General features: G+C 42.6%; 1 protein-coding gene across 22 annotated transcripts in view; it reads right to left on the minus strand.

The window, feature by feature from the left end:
- Positions 1 to 15,862, minus strand: part of SUSD1 (sushi domain containing 1) — an 81,887-nt gene that overhangs the window by 50,673 nt on the left and 15,352 nt on the right. For 9 of the 22 annotated variants that reach the window (XR_014787819.1, XR_014787820.1, XM_084834693.1 and 6 more), the window contains exons 5-7: positions 14,874 to 15,053; positions 9,221 to 9,400; positions 7,113 to 7,292 (exon numbers count right to left, since the gene is read on the minus strand). Coding sequence is in view for 20 of the 22 variants with exons in the window: in XM_084834693.1 (XP_084690819.1) it covers positions 7,113 to 7,292; positions 9,221 to 9,400; positions 14,874 to 15,053 (540 nt within the window). In the remaining 2 variants the exon portion in view is untranslated. The remainder of the gene's footprint in view (positions 1 to 7,112; positions 7,293 to 9,220; positions 9,401 to 14,873; positions 15,054 to 15,862) is intronic. The other 13 variants (XM_084834701.1, XM_084834694.1, XM_084834698.1 and 10 more) reach the window with 3 other exon arrangements.

A 15,862-nucleotide genomic window follows, 5' to 3' on the forward strand; every position in this document is an offset into this window, starting at 1 on the left:
TAGGAAGCACTCCGCATCACCTGATCTCAATGGGAAGATCATTCCACATGGTAGATGCCACAGCTGAGAAGGCCCTCTTCCACACCTTGACCAAACAAACCTCAGTAGGCTGCGGTATGGTCAGCAAGTCCTCCTCCTCAGAACATAGAGACCAGAGTGTGCGTGTAAAGCCAGTTCAAAATGACCTCAAAATGTATAGCTTCCTCCCATTGTGGGGGGCAGGGGACCTTGACTCTGTGAAAGTTTAATATTTTTGGTCAGAAATCTTACAATTATTAATTTATATTGTAAATAAAAATGCTGAATAAGCAAGCTGAATAAAACAGTCTTATCATACTTGAGCCAAATGTGTTTGATCTGCGGATCAGTGGTTGGCGCTTGCTCTCTCGGCATCCACCTCTGTTTTTCTCCAAGCAGTTAAAAGTGTTATTAAGTGATCAGCTGCCTGGAGTTTGAAAGAGTTAATTTACAAGAATTCAGACCACTGTGAATCTCTCTACTTTTGATAGAACATAACTGTTCTCTCTGTTCTCTGCTAATCTCATCAACACATCTGCAATTGCAGGTAGCAAACTGGAACGCGACATAGAGCCCAATCCTATCGATGTTTACTAGGCAACAAGTCTCAAAGAAATTGAGACTTAACTCTGAGCAAACATTGTGCAATAGCTTAGTGCTTTGCGTGCAAAAGGTCCCAGGTTCGATCTTTAGCATTTTCGGGTAAGGACAGGAAAGGACTGTGTCTGAAAGCCTGGAAGGCCCTCCAGATGTTTTGGACTTCAACTCCCAGCAGCCCCCGCCGACACGGCCAATGGTCAGGAATGCTGGGAGTTGTAGTCTAAAAAATCTGGAGGGCACCAGATTGGGGAAGGCTGATGTAGACAATGCAGAGCTAGATGAACCAATGGTCTGACTTGGTATAAGTCAGTCTTACGTTCCTATTGCATGCACACTATTTCCAATATAAATAGAAAGGTTCTGAATAGTGAGAAGTGAGCTCCTCGTGTCTTTATTCATGACTGGATTGTTCCTTCTGAGCTAGAAAGTTCTTTATGAGAGTTTTATCCTGGCTTATAATCTTCGCTCATGCACATCAACAGTGTGTCATGTTATTTATTATTACTGATTTATTGATTTAAAACCATTTGTAATCACTCTTCAGCCACAAAGACTCCCAGAGAGTGGTTTACAGATCAGAAATAAGGTAGTTTTTGTGTACGGGCTTAAAATCTAAAAGACATGACACAAAAGTGGGGGAAGGGATTGGGTGGGAGGAGGAAAAAAGCAAACTCAGGCACTAGATTCTTAGTTACAAAGTTCAGCGGTCAAATGGCACCTGATGGCCACTATTGTTGGCCAGAGGCGGAGCCAGAGGGTCACCAGAGGCGGAGCCAAAGGGTCAATATTTTGCTGGAGAAACAAAGGCAGAGGAGCTTTTCAAGGCACAGAAGTTGGCCATCCATGCAGCACAGGAATTTCTTAAGAAATAACAAGGTGCAACACAGAAAAAGGCAGAGGAGCTCTTAAAGGAATAAAAGTTGGCAATCCATGCAGCATAAGAGTTTTTAAAGACATAACTTAATGCATTGCAGAAATAAAGACAGATTCATAATAAGTTCTTCTCTCAATGTGGTCAAAAGATGCTCAGACTGTACACCACAGCATGTGACAAATGCACATATGACTATTTTGCTGTGTACACATGCAGCAGAATACTACTATTAGTTACCAACATAGCAAAACAAAAAGTGTATGTTTTGCCACATGCTATGATGTTGTGAGGATTTTTACTGCACTTGGCATTCCTCATGTTTTGTTCCCTGATAACATTAATTACCCAGGAATGTATCCCAGTTTCAAAGGGCTAGAGTAATCCAGATAATCATTCTTATGTGAAGGTTTCCTGGGTAGACCTATTAGGCAAGACAGTCTGCATCTGAAACACGAGGCTTCATGCACACCTCCCCCTCCTAGCTACTGTAACTTCACTGAAAATATATCCTCTCTCCCAAGCCTTTGACCACTAATATCTGCCTTTCCTATTGCTTTGCCTTTCCTTTTGTGTCTATTTCTTTTTAGTAATGAATTATTATTACTATTATCGATGAAACACCTCAAAAGCCAGGTACTGTGGAATAAGTTTAAAAGGAGAGAGAAAAAGTACCCACTGTCTTACAGTGGTTGACGTTATCAACATCAGCAGCATCATTCTAAATTTCACATTAGTGCAATACCTTTATTAGGCCAACCAAAAGATCACAAAAAATGTGGAAGCTTTCAAGCTCTCCGGGTCTCTTCATCAGGCAAGGTGTTACAAAAAGCAGATGGGGTGGAGGGACAGATAGGAGAGAAAAATAACCTCACTTGATGATGAAATAATAGAATAATAGAATAGTAGGGTTGGAAGGGGCCTACAAGACCATCGAGTCCAACCCCAGGCTCAATGCAGGTATCCAAGTCAAAGCATCCCTGACAGGTGGCTGTCCAGCCTCATCTTGAATGCCTCCAGTGTGGGAGAGCCCACTACTTCCCCAAGGTAATTGGTTCCATTATCATACTGCTCCAAAAGTCAGGCGGTTTTTCCTGATGTTCAGCCGGAATCTGGCTTCCTGTAACTTGAGCCCATTATTCCGTGTCCTGCACTCTGGGATGACTGAGAAGAGATCCTGGCCTTCCTCTCTGTGACAACCTTTCAAGTACTTGAAGAGCGCTATCATATCTCCCCTCAGTCTTCTCTTCTCAAGGCTAAACATGCCCAGTTCTTTCAGTCTCTCCTCATAGGGCTTTGTTCACAGTGACCCAGTTCGCATGATCAAAACAAGTAACCATTACTTATTTAAGCCATGGTGGCTTGTTGAAATTAGCAGCGGAGCTGAGGCAAATGCTGTGCTTGCAACAAGAAGAGCGAGGAGTAAGACAGGTCAGAAGGGGAGAGGTGGGGTTACTGCGGAGGTCATGCTCCTCCTCCCCTAGCCTGTATGTGGCACTATGACTGAGTGGGTCATGGAGCTAGATCTAGGCACAATGGGAAGGCTACTGCTTTCTCTCCCTCTTGATGGTCTAAGCAGTGGCAGTTGGTGGCCAGGGGGAATGGGGTTCACAGCTGTACCTCCATCCAGGACCAATGGAGGGTGCCTGCTTGCTGCTTTTACTCCCTCCGATGGCGTCAGCAATCAATACATGTATGAATACTGCAACTTGGAAATTGTAGTCCAGTTTTGATGGTAAATTATCATTGACCGTGATAAAACTGACCGTGTTACGAACTGGTCAAAATAATATTTCAAGCTGACTAATTACAAATTTTAGTGGCATCACTAGTCTTCAGTCTCAAAAATTCTATAAAGCAGCATATATTATGATGATTGTTCAGACTGTAAAGGTAGTTTAGCGAGTTTCATTTCTGCCCAAGATTTTTCAATTGTTGTGTCTGTTTCATTCTTTGTTTAAAGTCTTCCCCTGTTCTGCCTATTTTACATGCACTATTTTCAAGCCACATTGAGTTTGATTTTAATATAGAAAGGCAGGGTTAAAAATGTCAAAAAATAAAGAAATTAAAAGATGCACAGAAAGTTAAAGGCTCAGATCATTACTTTTAAAAAATGGTTTCTAAACGTAATTATATTGGGGAAAAAATAGTTTGTCTCAGCTAAGTAGCATGATAAAGAGACTTTCAGAGCAATAGCGACAAGCAAAGTAGGGGAATTACTGTGTCATAGAACACAGACTAAGAATATAAGAAGAGTCCTGCTGTATCAGACCAAGGTTCCATCTAGTCTAACTTTGTGTTTCTGACAGACGTCAGCCAGATGCGTTAAGAAAGCCCTTCAGGCTTGAAGGAAACAGCTGTCCCACACAGTTTGTCACCCAGCAACTGCTATTCTAAAGCATGCTGCTTTTTAACATGACGGGTCCATTAATTACCATGGCCAATAGCCATTGACAGACCTCTCCTCCATGAATATGTGTATCCCATTTTTAAAACCACTCAAGCTGATGGATGCATACAAAGTACTCTCACTTCCAAGAGGAGAGGTCCTCTTATGAATCAGTAACTGGTTAAAGAGCAGAAAGCAGAGTGCAGGAATAAATGGGCAGTTCTTGTAATGAAGGGATGTAAGAAGTGTCTCTGTACTAGGACTGGTGCTTTTTGTTTAAAGGTTACTTCAAGATAGGGGTGAGAAGTGAGATGGCCAGGTTTGCTGACAACACTAAATTATTCAGAATGGTTTAAAAAAAATCCCAAAGCAGATTGTGAAGAACTCCAAAAGGATCTCTCCAAACTGAGCAAATAAGAGTAAAGTAATGCACACTGGGGCACATTTTTGATCCTAGTTTCACTTATATGGGGTCTGAGCTGGCAGGGACTGATCAGGAAAGGGATCTTGGGTCATAGTAGACAGCTCAATGAAAACATCAACCCAATGTGCAGCTGCTGTGAAAATGGCAAATTTCTTACTGGAGTTCATTAGGAAAGGAATTGAAAATAAAACTGCCAATATCATAATGCCTTTATACAAATCTATGGTGTAACCATACTTGGAATACTGTGTACAGCTCTGGTCACTGCATCTCAAAAGGATGATGTAGAAAGGTGCAGAAAATGGCAACCAAAATGATCAAGGCAACTCTCCAGTGAGGACATGTTTCAACAGAAGTGCATAAAATTATACATGGTGTGGAGAAAGTTGATAGGGAGAAGTCTCTCTCTCTCTGTCTCCTTCATATTACTAGAACCTGGGGTTATCCAATGAGTTTTAATGATAAAAGACCCAGGATAGATAAAAGGAGGTATTTCCTCACATTATGGTCCATGGGGTCACGAAGAGTCGGACACAACTGAACGACTGAACAACAATTTCCTCACACAATGCCTAGTTAAACTATAGAATTAATCACAAGAAGATGTAGTGAAGGCTGCCAACTTGGGCGGCTTTAAAAAGGTATTCGACGCATTTCTGGAGGATAATGTTATCAGTGGGTATTGGTCGCAATGCCTATATGCTACCTTCAGAATCAGAGGCAAACAACATGCCTCTGAATACCAGTCGCTGGGAAACAGCAGCAGCAGAGGGCTATTGCCCTCATGTCCTGTTTGTGGGCTTCACATAGGCATCAGGTTGGCTACTATGGGAAACAGGATGTCTGACTAAATAGGCCTTTGGTCTAATCCAGCAGGGCTCTTCTTATGTTCACACATGCACCAGGGGGGGATGGGAGGAACTTGCCAATTTTCCCTTCTGGCAGCAGCCCCTTGCACTTTTTAGTACCATGTGGGAAGGTCTTCTGAACAGAGGGCTTTTGGGGAGGGGGGGGGCTACTGCTGGAACTGGGAAGCTGAAAGGCCCCCAGGCACACATGGAACAATCCATGGAGCACTTTGATTTATGCACATTTCCCCTCCATTCTCATTAGATTAGCTTATTTCTGCAGAGCCCCATTTATGAAGTCAGGAGAAAAAGAGGAAAGGTTTTTTGATACTTTGTAGAAGTAATCTTTGGGTTTTTAGAAGTTAAATGCACAATTCCTTAAGATTAGATCAATCTTAAAACAGAAATGGACATTTTGTTTAACATTAAAGTCCCCTGTGGCCATTAACAAATGTTGCAAAATGTAGCGGTAAATCATGATGATGTTGAACGCTTTCTTTTTAAATGCCTCTCCAGTTACAAGAACTGTCTGGGAAGACTGATGTTTTCACCCTTAAAACAACTTTCTATACTGGCGCATTTCCACAATCAAAGGTAGCTTTAACAGAATGAACACTATAGACTATAGCCTTTCCTTGTATCTAAAGATGTTCATTCCATTAAGGGTGCAATCTTATGTCAATAGTTAGCAGCCTCTGGACTTGGAGGCTGCCAAGTATCCAATGCAGAGCAGCTGGAGCATGGAGGCAATCTTTGCCTCCGTGCTCCAGCCACCCTCCATTTCTGCTAGACCGGTGATTTTGCCCATCTAGCAGCGGCGCTTTGGAGGGGGAGGGAAGCCATAGGATTCAGCATAAGGCAGCCACCCAGGTCTCCTTCCCTCCCTGCAAAGTCCCCTTTCCCCCGTCTCCGTGTTCCATTTACTGAGCGCAGAGAGGTAGCTGGTGCAGTTCTCTCCACGCTGGCTACAAGGGGGAGGGGAGCATGATTTCTTGGCTACAAGGTCAGAGCCAGGGCTCCAACCTTGTAGCCAGGAAACTGAACATTCCTATGGCCTCCCAGACGCTATCTGAGGCCATAGGATTGATCTCTAAATGTCTGAAGGTCTGAACATATAACACTAATTCTGCTCACTTGCACTGGCTGCCTGTACATTTCCAAGTCAAATACAAGGTGCTATAAAGACTTACATGGCTCAGGACAACACTACCTAAACCTACCAGACGCTACAATTGACATATGAGGCCCTCCTCCAAGTGCGTCCTCCATGGGAGCCTCAGAGGACAACAACAATGGAGAGGGCCTTCTCAATGGTAGCCCCCCCCCCCCCCGACTGTGGAATAATCTCCCCACTGAGGTCTGCCTGGCACCAACATTGTCATCTTCTCAGCTACATGGACCAATAGTCTGACACAGTATAAGGTAGCTTCCTATGTTCCTAACTGTCCTCTATTCCCAGGCATTTGATGGCATATGATGGGGTGTTTAATGTCAGTTGTTTTTATCAGTTCCCAATATTTTATCGTAACCATTTCTTACCTGGGAATTGAGTCTAGGACCTTCTGCATACAAAGCCTGAGCTCTACTCCTGAGCTATGGCCCTTCCCCTGTAAAGGGAATAATACTACAGAGAAAAGTGGGGAAACCCTTCCAGCACGCCTGCAACATGTGCACTGAAAAAAGTTGCAGCACTTTTCCAACAGCAACTAACAAAATTACCAGCTGCTCTCAGCAGCTGATAACCCATCTTCCACTTCTCACATTGGAGCATCCTAATCACTCCTCCTCACTAGGGTGATTAAAGAAATAGCCTCTTCTGGTACAGACACCTGTCAAAGAGACCCTGTCCTCAATCTAGCACCAGAGTGATAACCCCAGGGCCAGACTGTAAATGCAAAAAAAAAAAAAAATCATTATAACTTGCCCACTATGACTGTGTTGAGGATTTCACTGTGCACTTACTTTCACATCTTAGTTCCAAGATTTCCCATGATCCATTTTTGGTACAGAATGAATGGTGTTTCATGCTTGTGGGGTAGGTATTGTTTTTGCATTTGTATTCCACAACACTCCCCAGCCAAGATGTCCCATTCCAGTTTATGTCCGAGTGAGATATTAAAGGAGGTTGGCCACAGCTTATTTCTAAATGGAATAAAAACCAACTTTAATTCACACAAAATGCACAGGTTTTTTGTGACCTTTGAGTTCGCCTAATAAAGGTATTGCCCTAATATGGATTTTGTAGTTTAAATTTAGAAACATATTTGCAAATATTTATTCATTTACAAGATTTATATGCCCCTCTGCATCCAACATCTGAGTGGAGGAAAAGGAGAGGAAAATCATCATCATCATCGAAATACTGAATTAAGCCTTAAAATCAGATTGTGCCAATAAAACGATGGCTGGTTAGTCAGGGAAGGCTTGCTTAAATAAAAATATCTTCAGCAGGCACCGAAAATGAAACAATGTTGATGCCTACCTGACTTCATTAAGCAAGGAGTTCCATAAAGAGGGAGCTAATACACTAAGGGCTTTACTCTGAGAAGACTTCAGGCAGACTGCAGGTCCACAGAGAACCATCAGGAGTGCCCCACCTGATGACCTCACTGACTGGGCAGGCTGGTTAGGCTAATTACTTGTGTCTTTATTTTAAATGGATTCTATAGGAGTGCAATTGTTCTACTGTGGACCATGGTTAGTCCTCATGTCCCATCTGGGTGACAGGGTGGGGCAGGGCAATGGAGGTGCTCTAGACTGCTGCCGTAAGGTCCCCTTATGATTCCAAACAGTCAACTGCTGGCCACCCATAACGGTAGCTGTAATCTAGCCTTTTATTCATTCCACTTTCTCAAACAAATGTGTCCATAAACAATTAAGGGTACTGAACTGAAATTATGGCACACTCACTGATGCTTCCAGTTTGGTGCTGTAGTACACATACGAAGATGCCTTATACCGCGTCAGACCATTGGTACTTCTAACTTATTATTCCCTATGATAAGCAGCTTTTCCCAGACTGGTGCTCTCCAGAAGTTTTGGACTACAATGCTCATCAGCCCCAGCCAGCACGCCTAATGTTATAGGAGTAGTAGTCCAAGGAGGGTACAAAGTTGGATAAAGCTGGTGTACAGCAGAAGCCCTATACTGACTGACAGGCAACTCTGCAGGCTTTTAGACAGGAGTCTTTCCCAACCCTACCTGGAAAAGCAGGGCATTAATTTTGGGACATTATACATACAAAGCTTGTGCTGTTCCTTTTCAGTCTTTCAAAATGTGCCATTTCAAAAAGCCCTGGAAGGGCTGAAGCTCAGTGGTACAGCACATGCTTTGTCCCCCAAATAATGCCCTGCTTTTGCAGGTAGGGTTGGGAAAGACTCCTGTCTACGAACCTGATGATGCTCATCAGTCAGTATAGGGCATTTCCCAACTTGGTGCCCTCCAAATGGTACATTTCAAAAATGCTTATTTCAGTCACAAGGCAAATGGCTCCCATACAACTCGGCAGGTGTGTGAAGGGGGCCCATATTGTACCTGGTAAGTCAAAGGTATCCATCCATTCTCAAGACCTTATTTTAGGTTTGTACTCAGATATAGATACCCAGCTACAAAGTATAACAGACCTTTTGACAAGCGTGAAAGCCATGCATCGGTCCCTTTAAAGTGCTCTGATGCAGTGACAGGGAAAACAACTGGGTCCTTGCCCTCAAGGATTTTAAAGGAACATGCTGAAATTTATAGATATGTGACCTTAATGCCTCCTGTATTGTATTCTCTGATTTCCATAATCAAATACAAAATGTAAACTGAGAATCAGCCATTAGAACGTATGAGATGGGAAATCTCTCCCAGGGATGTACTTTTAACTTTTTAATTACTCTGACCCTGAATGTGTACTACCACAGAAGATAATTTTACGTGTTTTGCCACTGTTAACAGGAAGTAACAATTTGAGTATTTTCAAGACAGTTCTTTTTTGCTTCAGAAAGAGAACATAATTTATGTTATGGTTATTTTCCTTCATAAGTAAGGAACATTTTAATGGAAGGTTACAGAAAAAAAATATTTACCTTTGCATTCAAACGTGATGCTTTCCCACTTCTGATATATTGTACACTGTGAAAAATTGCGTTCTCCAAAATACTGAAATCCATCTTTACATTTATAATATATCATGCTCCCTAAAGTTGTAGTATTATCCCAAATAACGTCTGTGTTTGGAAACCACAGTGGTTTTCCACAGTCTATTTCTAAAAGAAAAGAGAAAGAAAAATGAGTGTTAACAAGTGAAACAGACATCCTCCAGTTTGATAAGAAGCTGCATGTTATATTGGACTACCTCCAACATCATGCAAACAGACTTCTGCTTGCGCAATGGAACTTCCCCTTCCTCTTTTCCCCCCTGCATCCCCATGTCTCCCCTCAAATCTGCTCCGGAATGTCTCCCAATCCTCCAGGGCAGATTTGGGGAGCATGCAAGAGGGTGCAGGGCAGAGGGGCAATCTGTTCCACTAGCGATGTCTGTTTGGCTGGCAGATGCACACCACTGGATTTGGTCATTTGTTCAATTCCTACTTTTAAAGGCAGCAGCTGCTTTCCAACTGATGAGGGTAACATTTGTTCAGATCCCCTAACTGTGCCATTACTACAGTAAAAAGAGTATAAAAGGTTTCACACTGGGATGACAGAGAAAGCAGCATGGGATACTCTTGAGACTCTGGAAGCAATTAAGCATTGACTGCATTCAGGTTCTCAGGGGTGTGTCTCAGCACTTGTACAGGTTCATATAGGAGGCAGAGATGCCATTTAAGTCTTTAAAAGTCAAGACTAGTACCTTGAATTGAGAAACAGACACAAGTTGGTAACCAATGTTGATGGTTTAAAATTAGAGTGATATAATCCTATCCCCCCTTCATGGATCACTGCCTTGTTGTGGCGAAGGGGCTTGCGTAACTCAGTGAAGCCATAAGCTATGCCGTGCAGGGCCACCCAAGACGGACAGGTCATGGCAGAGAGTTCTGACAAAATGTGGTCCACTGGAGAAGGAAATGGCAACCCACTCCAGTATTCTTGCCAAGAAAACCCCATGGAACGTATCACAAGGCTAAAAGATATGACACTGGAAGATGAGCCCCTCAGGTCAGAAGGTGTCCAATATACTACTGGGGAAGAGCAGAGGGAATTTCCAAGTAGCGCCAGAAAGAGTGAAGCAGCTGGGCCAAAGCCGAAAGGACACTCAGCTGTGGATGTGTCTGGTGGTGAAAAGAAAATCCGATGCTGTAAAGAACAATATTGTTTAGGAACCTGGAATGTCAGATCAATGAATCAAGCTAAGCTGGAGGTGGTCAAACATGAGATGGCAAGATTGAACATCGACATCTTGGGAATCAGCGAACTAAAATGGACAGGCATGGGCGAATTTAATTCAGGTGACCATCATATCTACTACTGTGGGCAAGAATCCCTTAGAAGAAATGGAGTAGCACTCAAAGTCAACAAAAGGTTGGGAAAAGCAGTACTGGGGTACAATCTTAAAAATGATAGAATGATCTCAGTACGAATCCAAGGCAAACCATTCAACATCACAGTAATTCAAGTCTATGCCCCAACCACTGAGGCCGAAGAAGCTGAGGTTGATGGGTTCTATGAAGACCTACAACACCTTCTAGAACTAACACCAAAAAAAGATATCCTCTTCATCATAGGGGATTGGAATGCTAAAGTAGGAAATCAAGAAATCACCGGGATAACAGGGAGGCATGGCCTGGGTGTACAAAACGAAGCAGGACAAAAGCTAATAGAGTTTTGCCAAGAGAACACGCTGATCATAGCAAACACTCTTTTCCAACAGCACAAGAGACGACTCTACACATGGACATCACCAGATGGTCAATATCGAAATCAGACTGATTATGTCCTTTGCAGTCAAAGATGGAGAAGCTCTATACAGTCAGTAAAAACAAGACCTGGAGCTGACTGTGGCTCAAATCATGAGCTTCTTGTTGCAAAATTTCTGCTTAACTTGAAGAACGTAGGGAAAACCACTAAACCATTTCGGTATGACCTAAATCATATCCCTGATGAATATACAGTGGAGGGGACGAATAGATTTCAGGGATTAGACCTGATAGACAGAGTGCCTGAGGAACTATGGACGGAGGTCCGTAACATTGTTCAGGAGGCAGCAACGAAATCCATCCCAAAGAAAAAAATGCAAGAAAGCCAAGTGGCTGTCTGATGAGGCTTTACAAGTAGCTGAAGAAAGAAGGGAAGCGAAAAGCAAGGGAGAAAGGGGAAGATATATTCAACTAAATGCAGAGTTCCAGAGAATAGCAAGGAGAGACAAGAAGGCCTTCTTAAATGAACAATGTAAAGAAATCGAGGAAAACAACAGAATGGGAAAGACTAGAGATCTCTTCAAGAAAATTGGAGATCTCAAGGGAACGTTTTGTGCAAAGACGGGCATGATCAAGGACAAAGAAGGCAGGGACCTAACAGAAGCAGAGGAGATTAAGAAGAGGTGGCAAGAGTACACAGAAGAACTATACAGGAAAGATCTGAATGTCCCTGATAGCCATGATAGTGCAGTCACTGAACTTGAGCCGGACATCCTCGAGAGTGAAGTCAAGTGGGCCTTAGGAAGCATTAGTAACAACAAAGCTAGCGGAGATGACAGCATTCCAGTTGAGCTATTTAAAATCCTAAAAGATGATGCTGTTAAAGTGCTGCACTCAATATGCCAACAAATCTGGAACACTCAACAGTGGCCACAAGTTTACATTCCAATTCCAAGGAAGGGCAACGCCAAAGAGTGTTCAAACTACCGCACAATTGCGCTCATTTCACATGCCAGCAAGGTGATGCTCAAAATCATACAAGCTAGGCTTCAGCAGTATGCAAACCGAGAACTACTGGAAGTACAAGCTGGGTTTCGAAGAGGCAGAGGAACTAGAGATCAAATCGCCAACGTTCGCTGGATCATGGAGAAAGCAAGAGAATTCCAGAAAAACGTCTCTTTCTGCTTCATTGACTATGCTAAAGCCTTTGATTGTATGGATCACAACAAACTGTGGCAAATTCTTAAAGTGATGGGAGTACCAGACCACCTTACCTGTCTCCTGAGAAACCTGTACGAGGGTCAAGAAGCAACAGTAAGAACCAGACATGGAACAACCGAGTGGTTCAAAATTGGGAAAGGAGTACGACAAGGCTGCATATTGTCACCCTGCTTATTTAACTTATATGCAGAGTACATCATGAGAAACGCCGGGTTGGATGAATCACAGGTCGGAATTAAGATTGCCGGGAGAATTATCAACAACCTCCGATATGCAGACGATACCACCCTAATGGCAGAAAGCGAAGAGGATCTCAAGAGCCTCTTGTTAAGGGTGAAAGTGGAGAGCGCAAAAGCTGGTTTGAAACTCAACATTAAAAAAACTAAGATCATGGCATCTGGCCCCATCACTTCCTGGCATATAGAAGGGGAAGAAATGGAAGCAGTGACAGATTTTACTTTCTTGGGCTCCAAGATCACCGCAGACGGTGACTGTAGCCATGAAATTAAAAGACGCTTGCTCCTTGGGAGGAAAGCTATGGCCAACCTAGACAGCATAGTAAGAAGCAGAGACATCACTTTGCCGACAAAGGTCCGTCTAATCAAAGCTATGGTTTTCCCAGTAGTAATGTATGGCTGTGAGAGCTGGACTATAAGGAAGGCTGAGCGCCGAAGAATTGATGCTTTCGAACTGTGGTGCTGGAGAAGACCCTTACGAGTCCCCTGGACTGCAAGGAGGTCAAATCAGTCCATCCTAAAGGAAATCAACCCTGACTGCTCATTGGAAGGACAGATACTGAAGCTGAAGCTGAAATATTTTGGCCACCTAATGCGAAGAGAAAACTCTCTGGAAAAGACCCTGATGCTGGGAAAGACTGAAGGCAAAAGGAGAAGGGGACGGGAGAGGATGAGATGGCTAGATAGCATCACCGATGCAATGAGTATGAACTTGAGCACACTCCGGGAGAGAGCGCAGGACAGGAAGGCCTGGCGTGCTATGGTCCATGGGGTCACGAAGAGTCGGACATGACTGAACGACTGAACAACAACAACAATCCTATCCACCAAATCTGGTTAAAGCCCTGGTACCTGCATATTGGACAGATACAAATTTACATGGGGTTGTCTTTGAAAATACTTCTGAGAGTGCATTACAATAATGAAGTGACAAGGGCATAAATGTCTGAGGCTAGGTCTGGCTTCAGAAAGAGTACAGCTGGCAGGTGAACCAAAAATGGGAAAAGGACACTATTGTCACCCACTTATCCAAGAATATTGGGAGGTGGGGAACAACCCCATCCAAAACAGATTGTATACCTACTTCTAGATCACCAAACCCCCTGACTGACAGTATATAAAAGCTTTTAAAAAAATATTTCCTGATTTTGCATGGTGAGCATTCAAAGGATCTTTGAATTAAAAGCATGGCTTTTTTTAAGGAGGGCTGAAGATGGTTTGAGAGTGACATTGCTTCACATGGTGTTCACACTCATTGCTTTTGTTGCACTATCACCTCTGGTCAACAGACTGTGCTTTTTAAAATAATAAATCAGTACAAAACCTCTATACTGGACATGAAAGTGGGATAAGTGTATACACATCACAAGTAGCAATCTCTTTTTCAAACACCTTCATCTTTCTGAAAAAAGTGATAAGATTTCAGATGAAAAAAAATATGAAGCAATATTGAGCCAGGTAGGGTGAAGCTATGATTAAGCAGATTCATGTGCATATGAAAACAAAGAGAAGCACAACTGTCCTCTTTGAAATATGAAACAGCATTTCTGTTATGAACTGGCTTGCACCTTTCTGCCAGTTTTGAGACTAGATAGTTCAGCCTTTCCCAACCTGGTGTCCTCCAGATGTTTTGGACTTCAACACCCATCAGTCTCAGTTAGCAAGTCCAAAAGTCAAGAACATTGGGAGTTGTCATCCAAAACATCTGGAGAGCACCAGTTTGGGGAAGGCTGAGCTAGTTAATTAGTAGAATTAAAGACACGAGCCACAGCAAAGATTCTTCAAGTAATTCACTGATAACATTTTTGTGTGTTTTAATCAGACACATACCCTATGTTTTTGGATGTTTTGTTTTTCCTTTCAATACTGGCAACTTTAAATACTGGCAACTGACTGAGTAAATCCTCAGTCACACATCATCTACTGCCAGTATTGCACTGGCACAAATTCCTGAGTTGGTTATGAGTTTGCCACACACTCATTCAGAAATGAACTGAGTAGTCCTGCACCAGGGGTGTTGAACCTCTAACTGTCCTAGGGCTGAATTCCATTTCATAGAAGCTCTTGGGAGTTGCATTCTAGAGGTGGGCAGGGCCAAAGAGAGAAGGGCAAGGCCAAGAACACCGGCATATTGTAGCTTAAAGCTCCTATTGCCAGTAATAAAGTCTTAACAGAGGCATTTCAACCTTTTAGAATGGGGAAAAAACTGCACCAAAGCCCAGAAACCACTAAACAATTGTGATTGGGGGAAAGGGGTGGGACCTGGGGAAGGGGGCACAGCTGTCTGGGATGCCCAGGAGGGCCAAATTAGGCTAATTCTCTTTCATATATGCCCGCAATTAATGTAACATCTACAAGTGACCATTATCACTGAAATAAATGCTGTAACCAGTACAGCTTTTAAAGGCTGATGTTGTTGTAGTTGTTACCTTTGCACACCACATCAGCTCCTTCCCATTGCCCTCTGGAATTACAGACTGCAGTCCAATTTCCACTTTCAATGACATAATTAGGCTGACAAGTATAAACAACTTTGGTTCCATAAGCTGTTTTGCTGCCAGGAGCTGAATATGCATTTGGAAGAGAAGGTGGAGGCCCACAATCCACAACTGCAGCAAAGTGGAAAGAAGAGGGAGTGGGGGAAATGTAAAAGCAAAGCCCTGCAAAATCTGTGACTATAGTGACAAAGAAATATTCCTAGAGGAAAAAACCTAAGGGCCAATTTCTCATGTTATATAGAGGAAAACCCCAGGTTTCCTGCAAGTACTCAAGAGGGAGCTGTGACCAAGGCGGCCACCTATCTAGATAGGATTGTGTCCTGAGAGAGTAAAATGCAGTATTTTCAGTAGCGTATTAAATACAAATATTAATGACCTGGTCAAAACTGATAACACCATGTAATCAGGTTTTACCATCAGCTTAGTTCCATCCCAAGGGAAGGCACTAATCATGTAAGTTGAAATCTTATTCATGCCTACCTGAGAGGAAGCTGCACTGAACACGGTGGGATTTACTTCTGAATAAGCATGTGTAGGATTGTGCTCACAGTCTCTTCGATTTTCCAAGGAGACTAATAGCAGAAAGTTCTAATATAACTAACATTTACAAATAAAAATAGATTTCCAATATATATGTTTAAAATATCTCAGATTTTGAACACCCTTTAAGCTAGACATGGGTAACATTCTGAACACACAGAGCGTTGTTGTTGTTATTGGTAATAATTCCTATTGCACTTTTCAGTTTAAAATGTTCACGGTTATAAGGAAACTAATACTGGAGGCCTACATTACAGTACTATTGTAAGGATCAAGATAAAAGTATATCAAGTGCTTGAACTGCACTATATATAAAGTGTCAGGTGTTATTCTTAGGCATTTATTTTACTCTTCCTGTAACATAGCCAGAAAATACAAGA

Source organism: Heloderma suspectum, chromosome 2, assembly GCF_057233095.1.
Source record: "Heloderma suspectum isolate Gila_16-S chromosome 2, 16-S_ref, whole genome shotgun sequence".
In the NCBI taxonomy this organism is placed as follows: Eukaryota; Metazoa; Chordata; class Lepidosauria; order Squamata; family Helodermatidae; genus Heloderma; species Heloderma suspectum.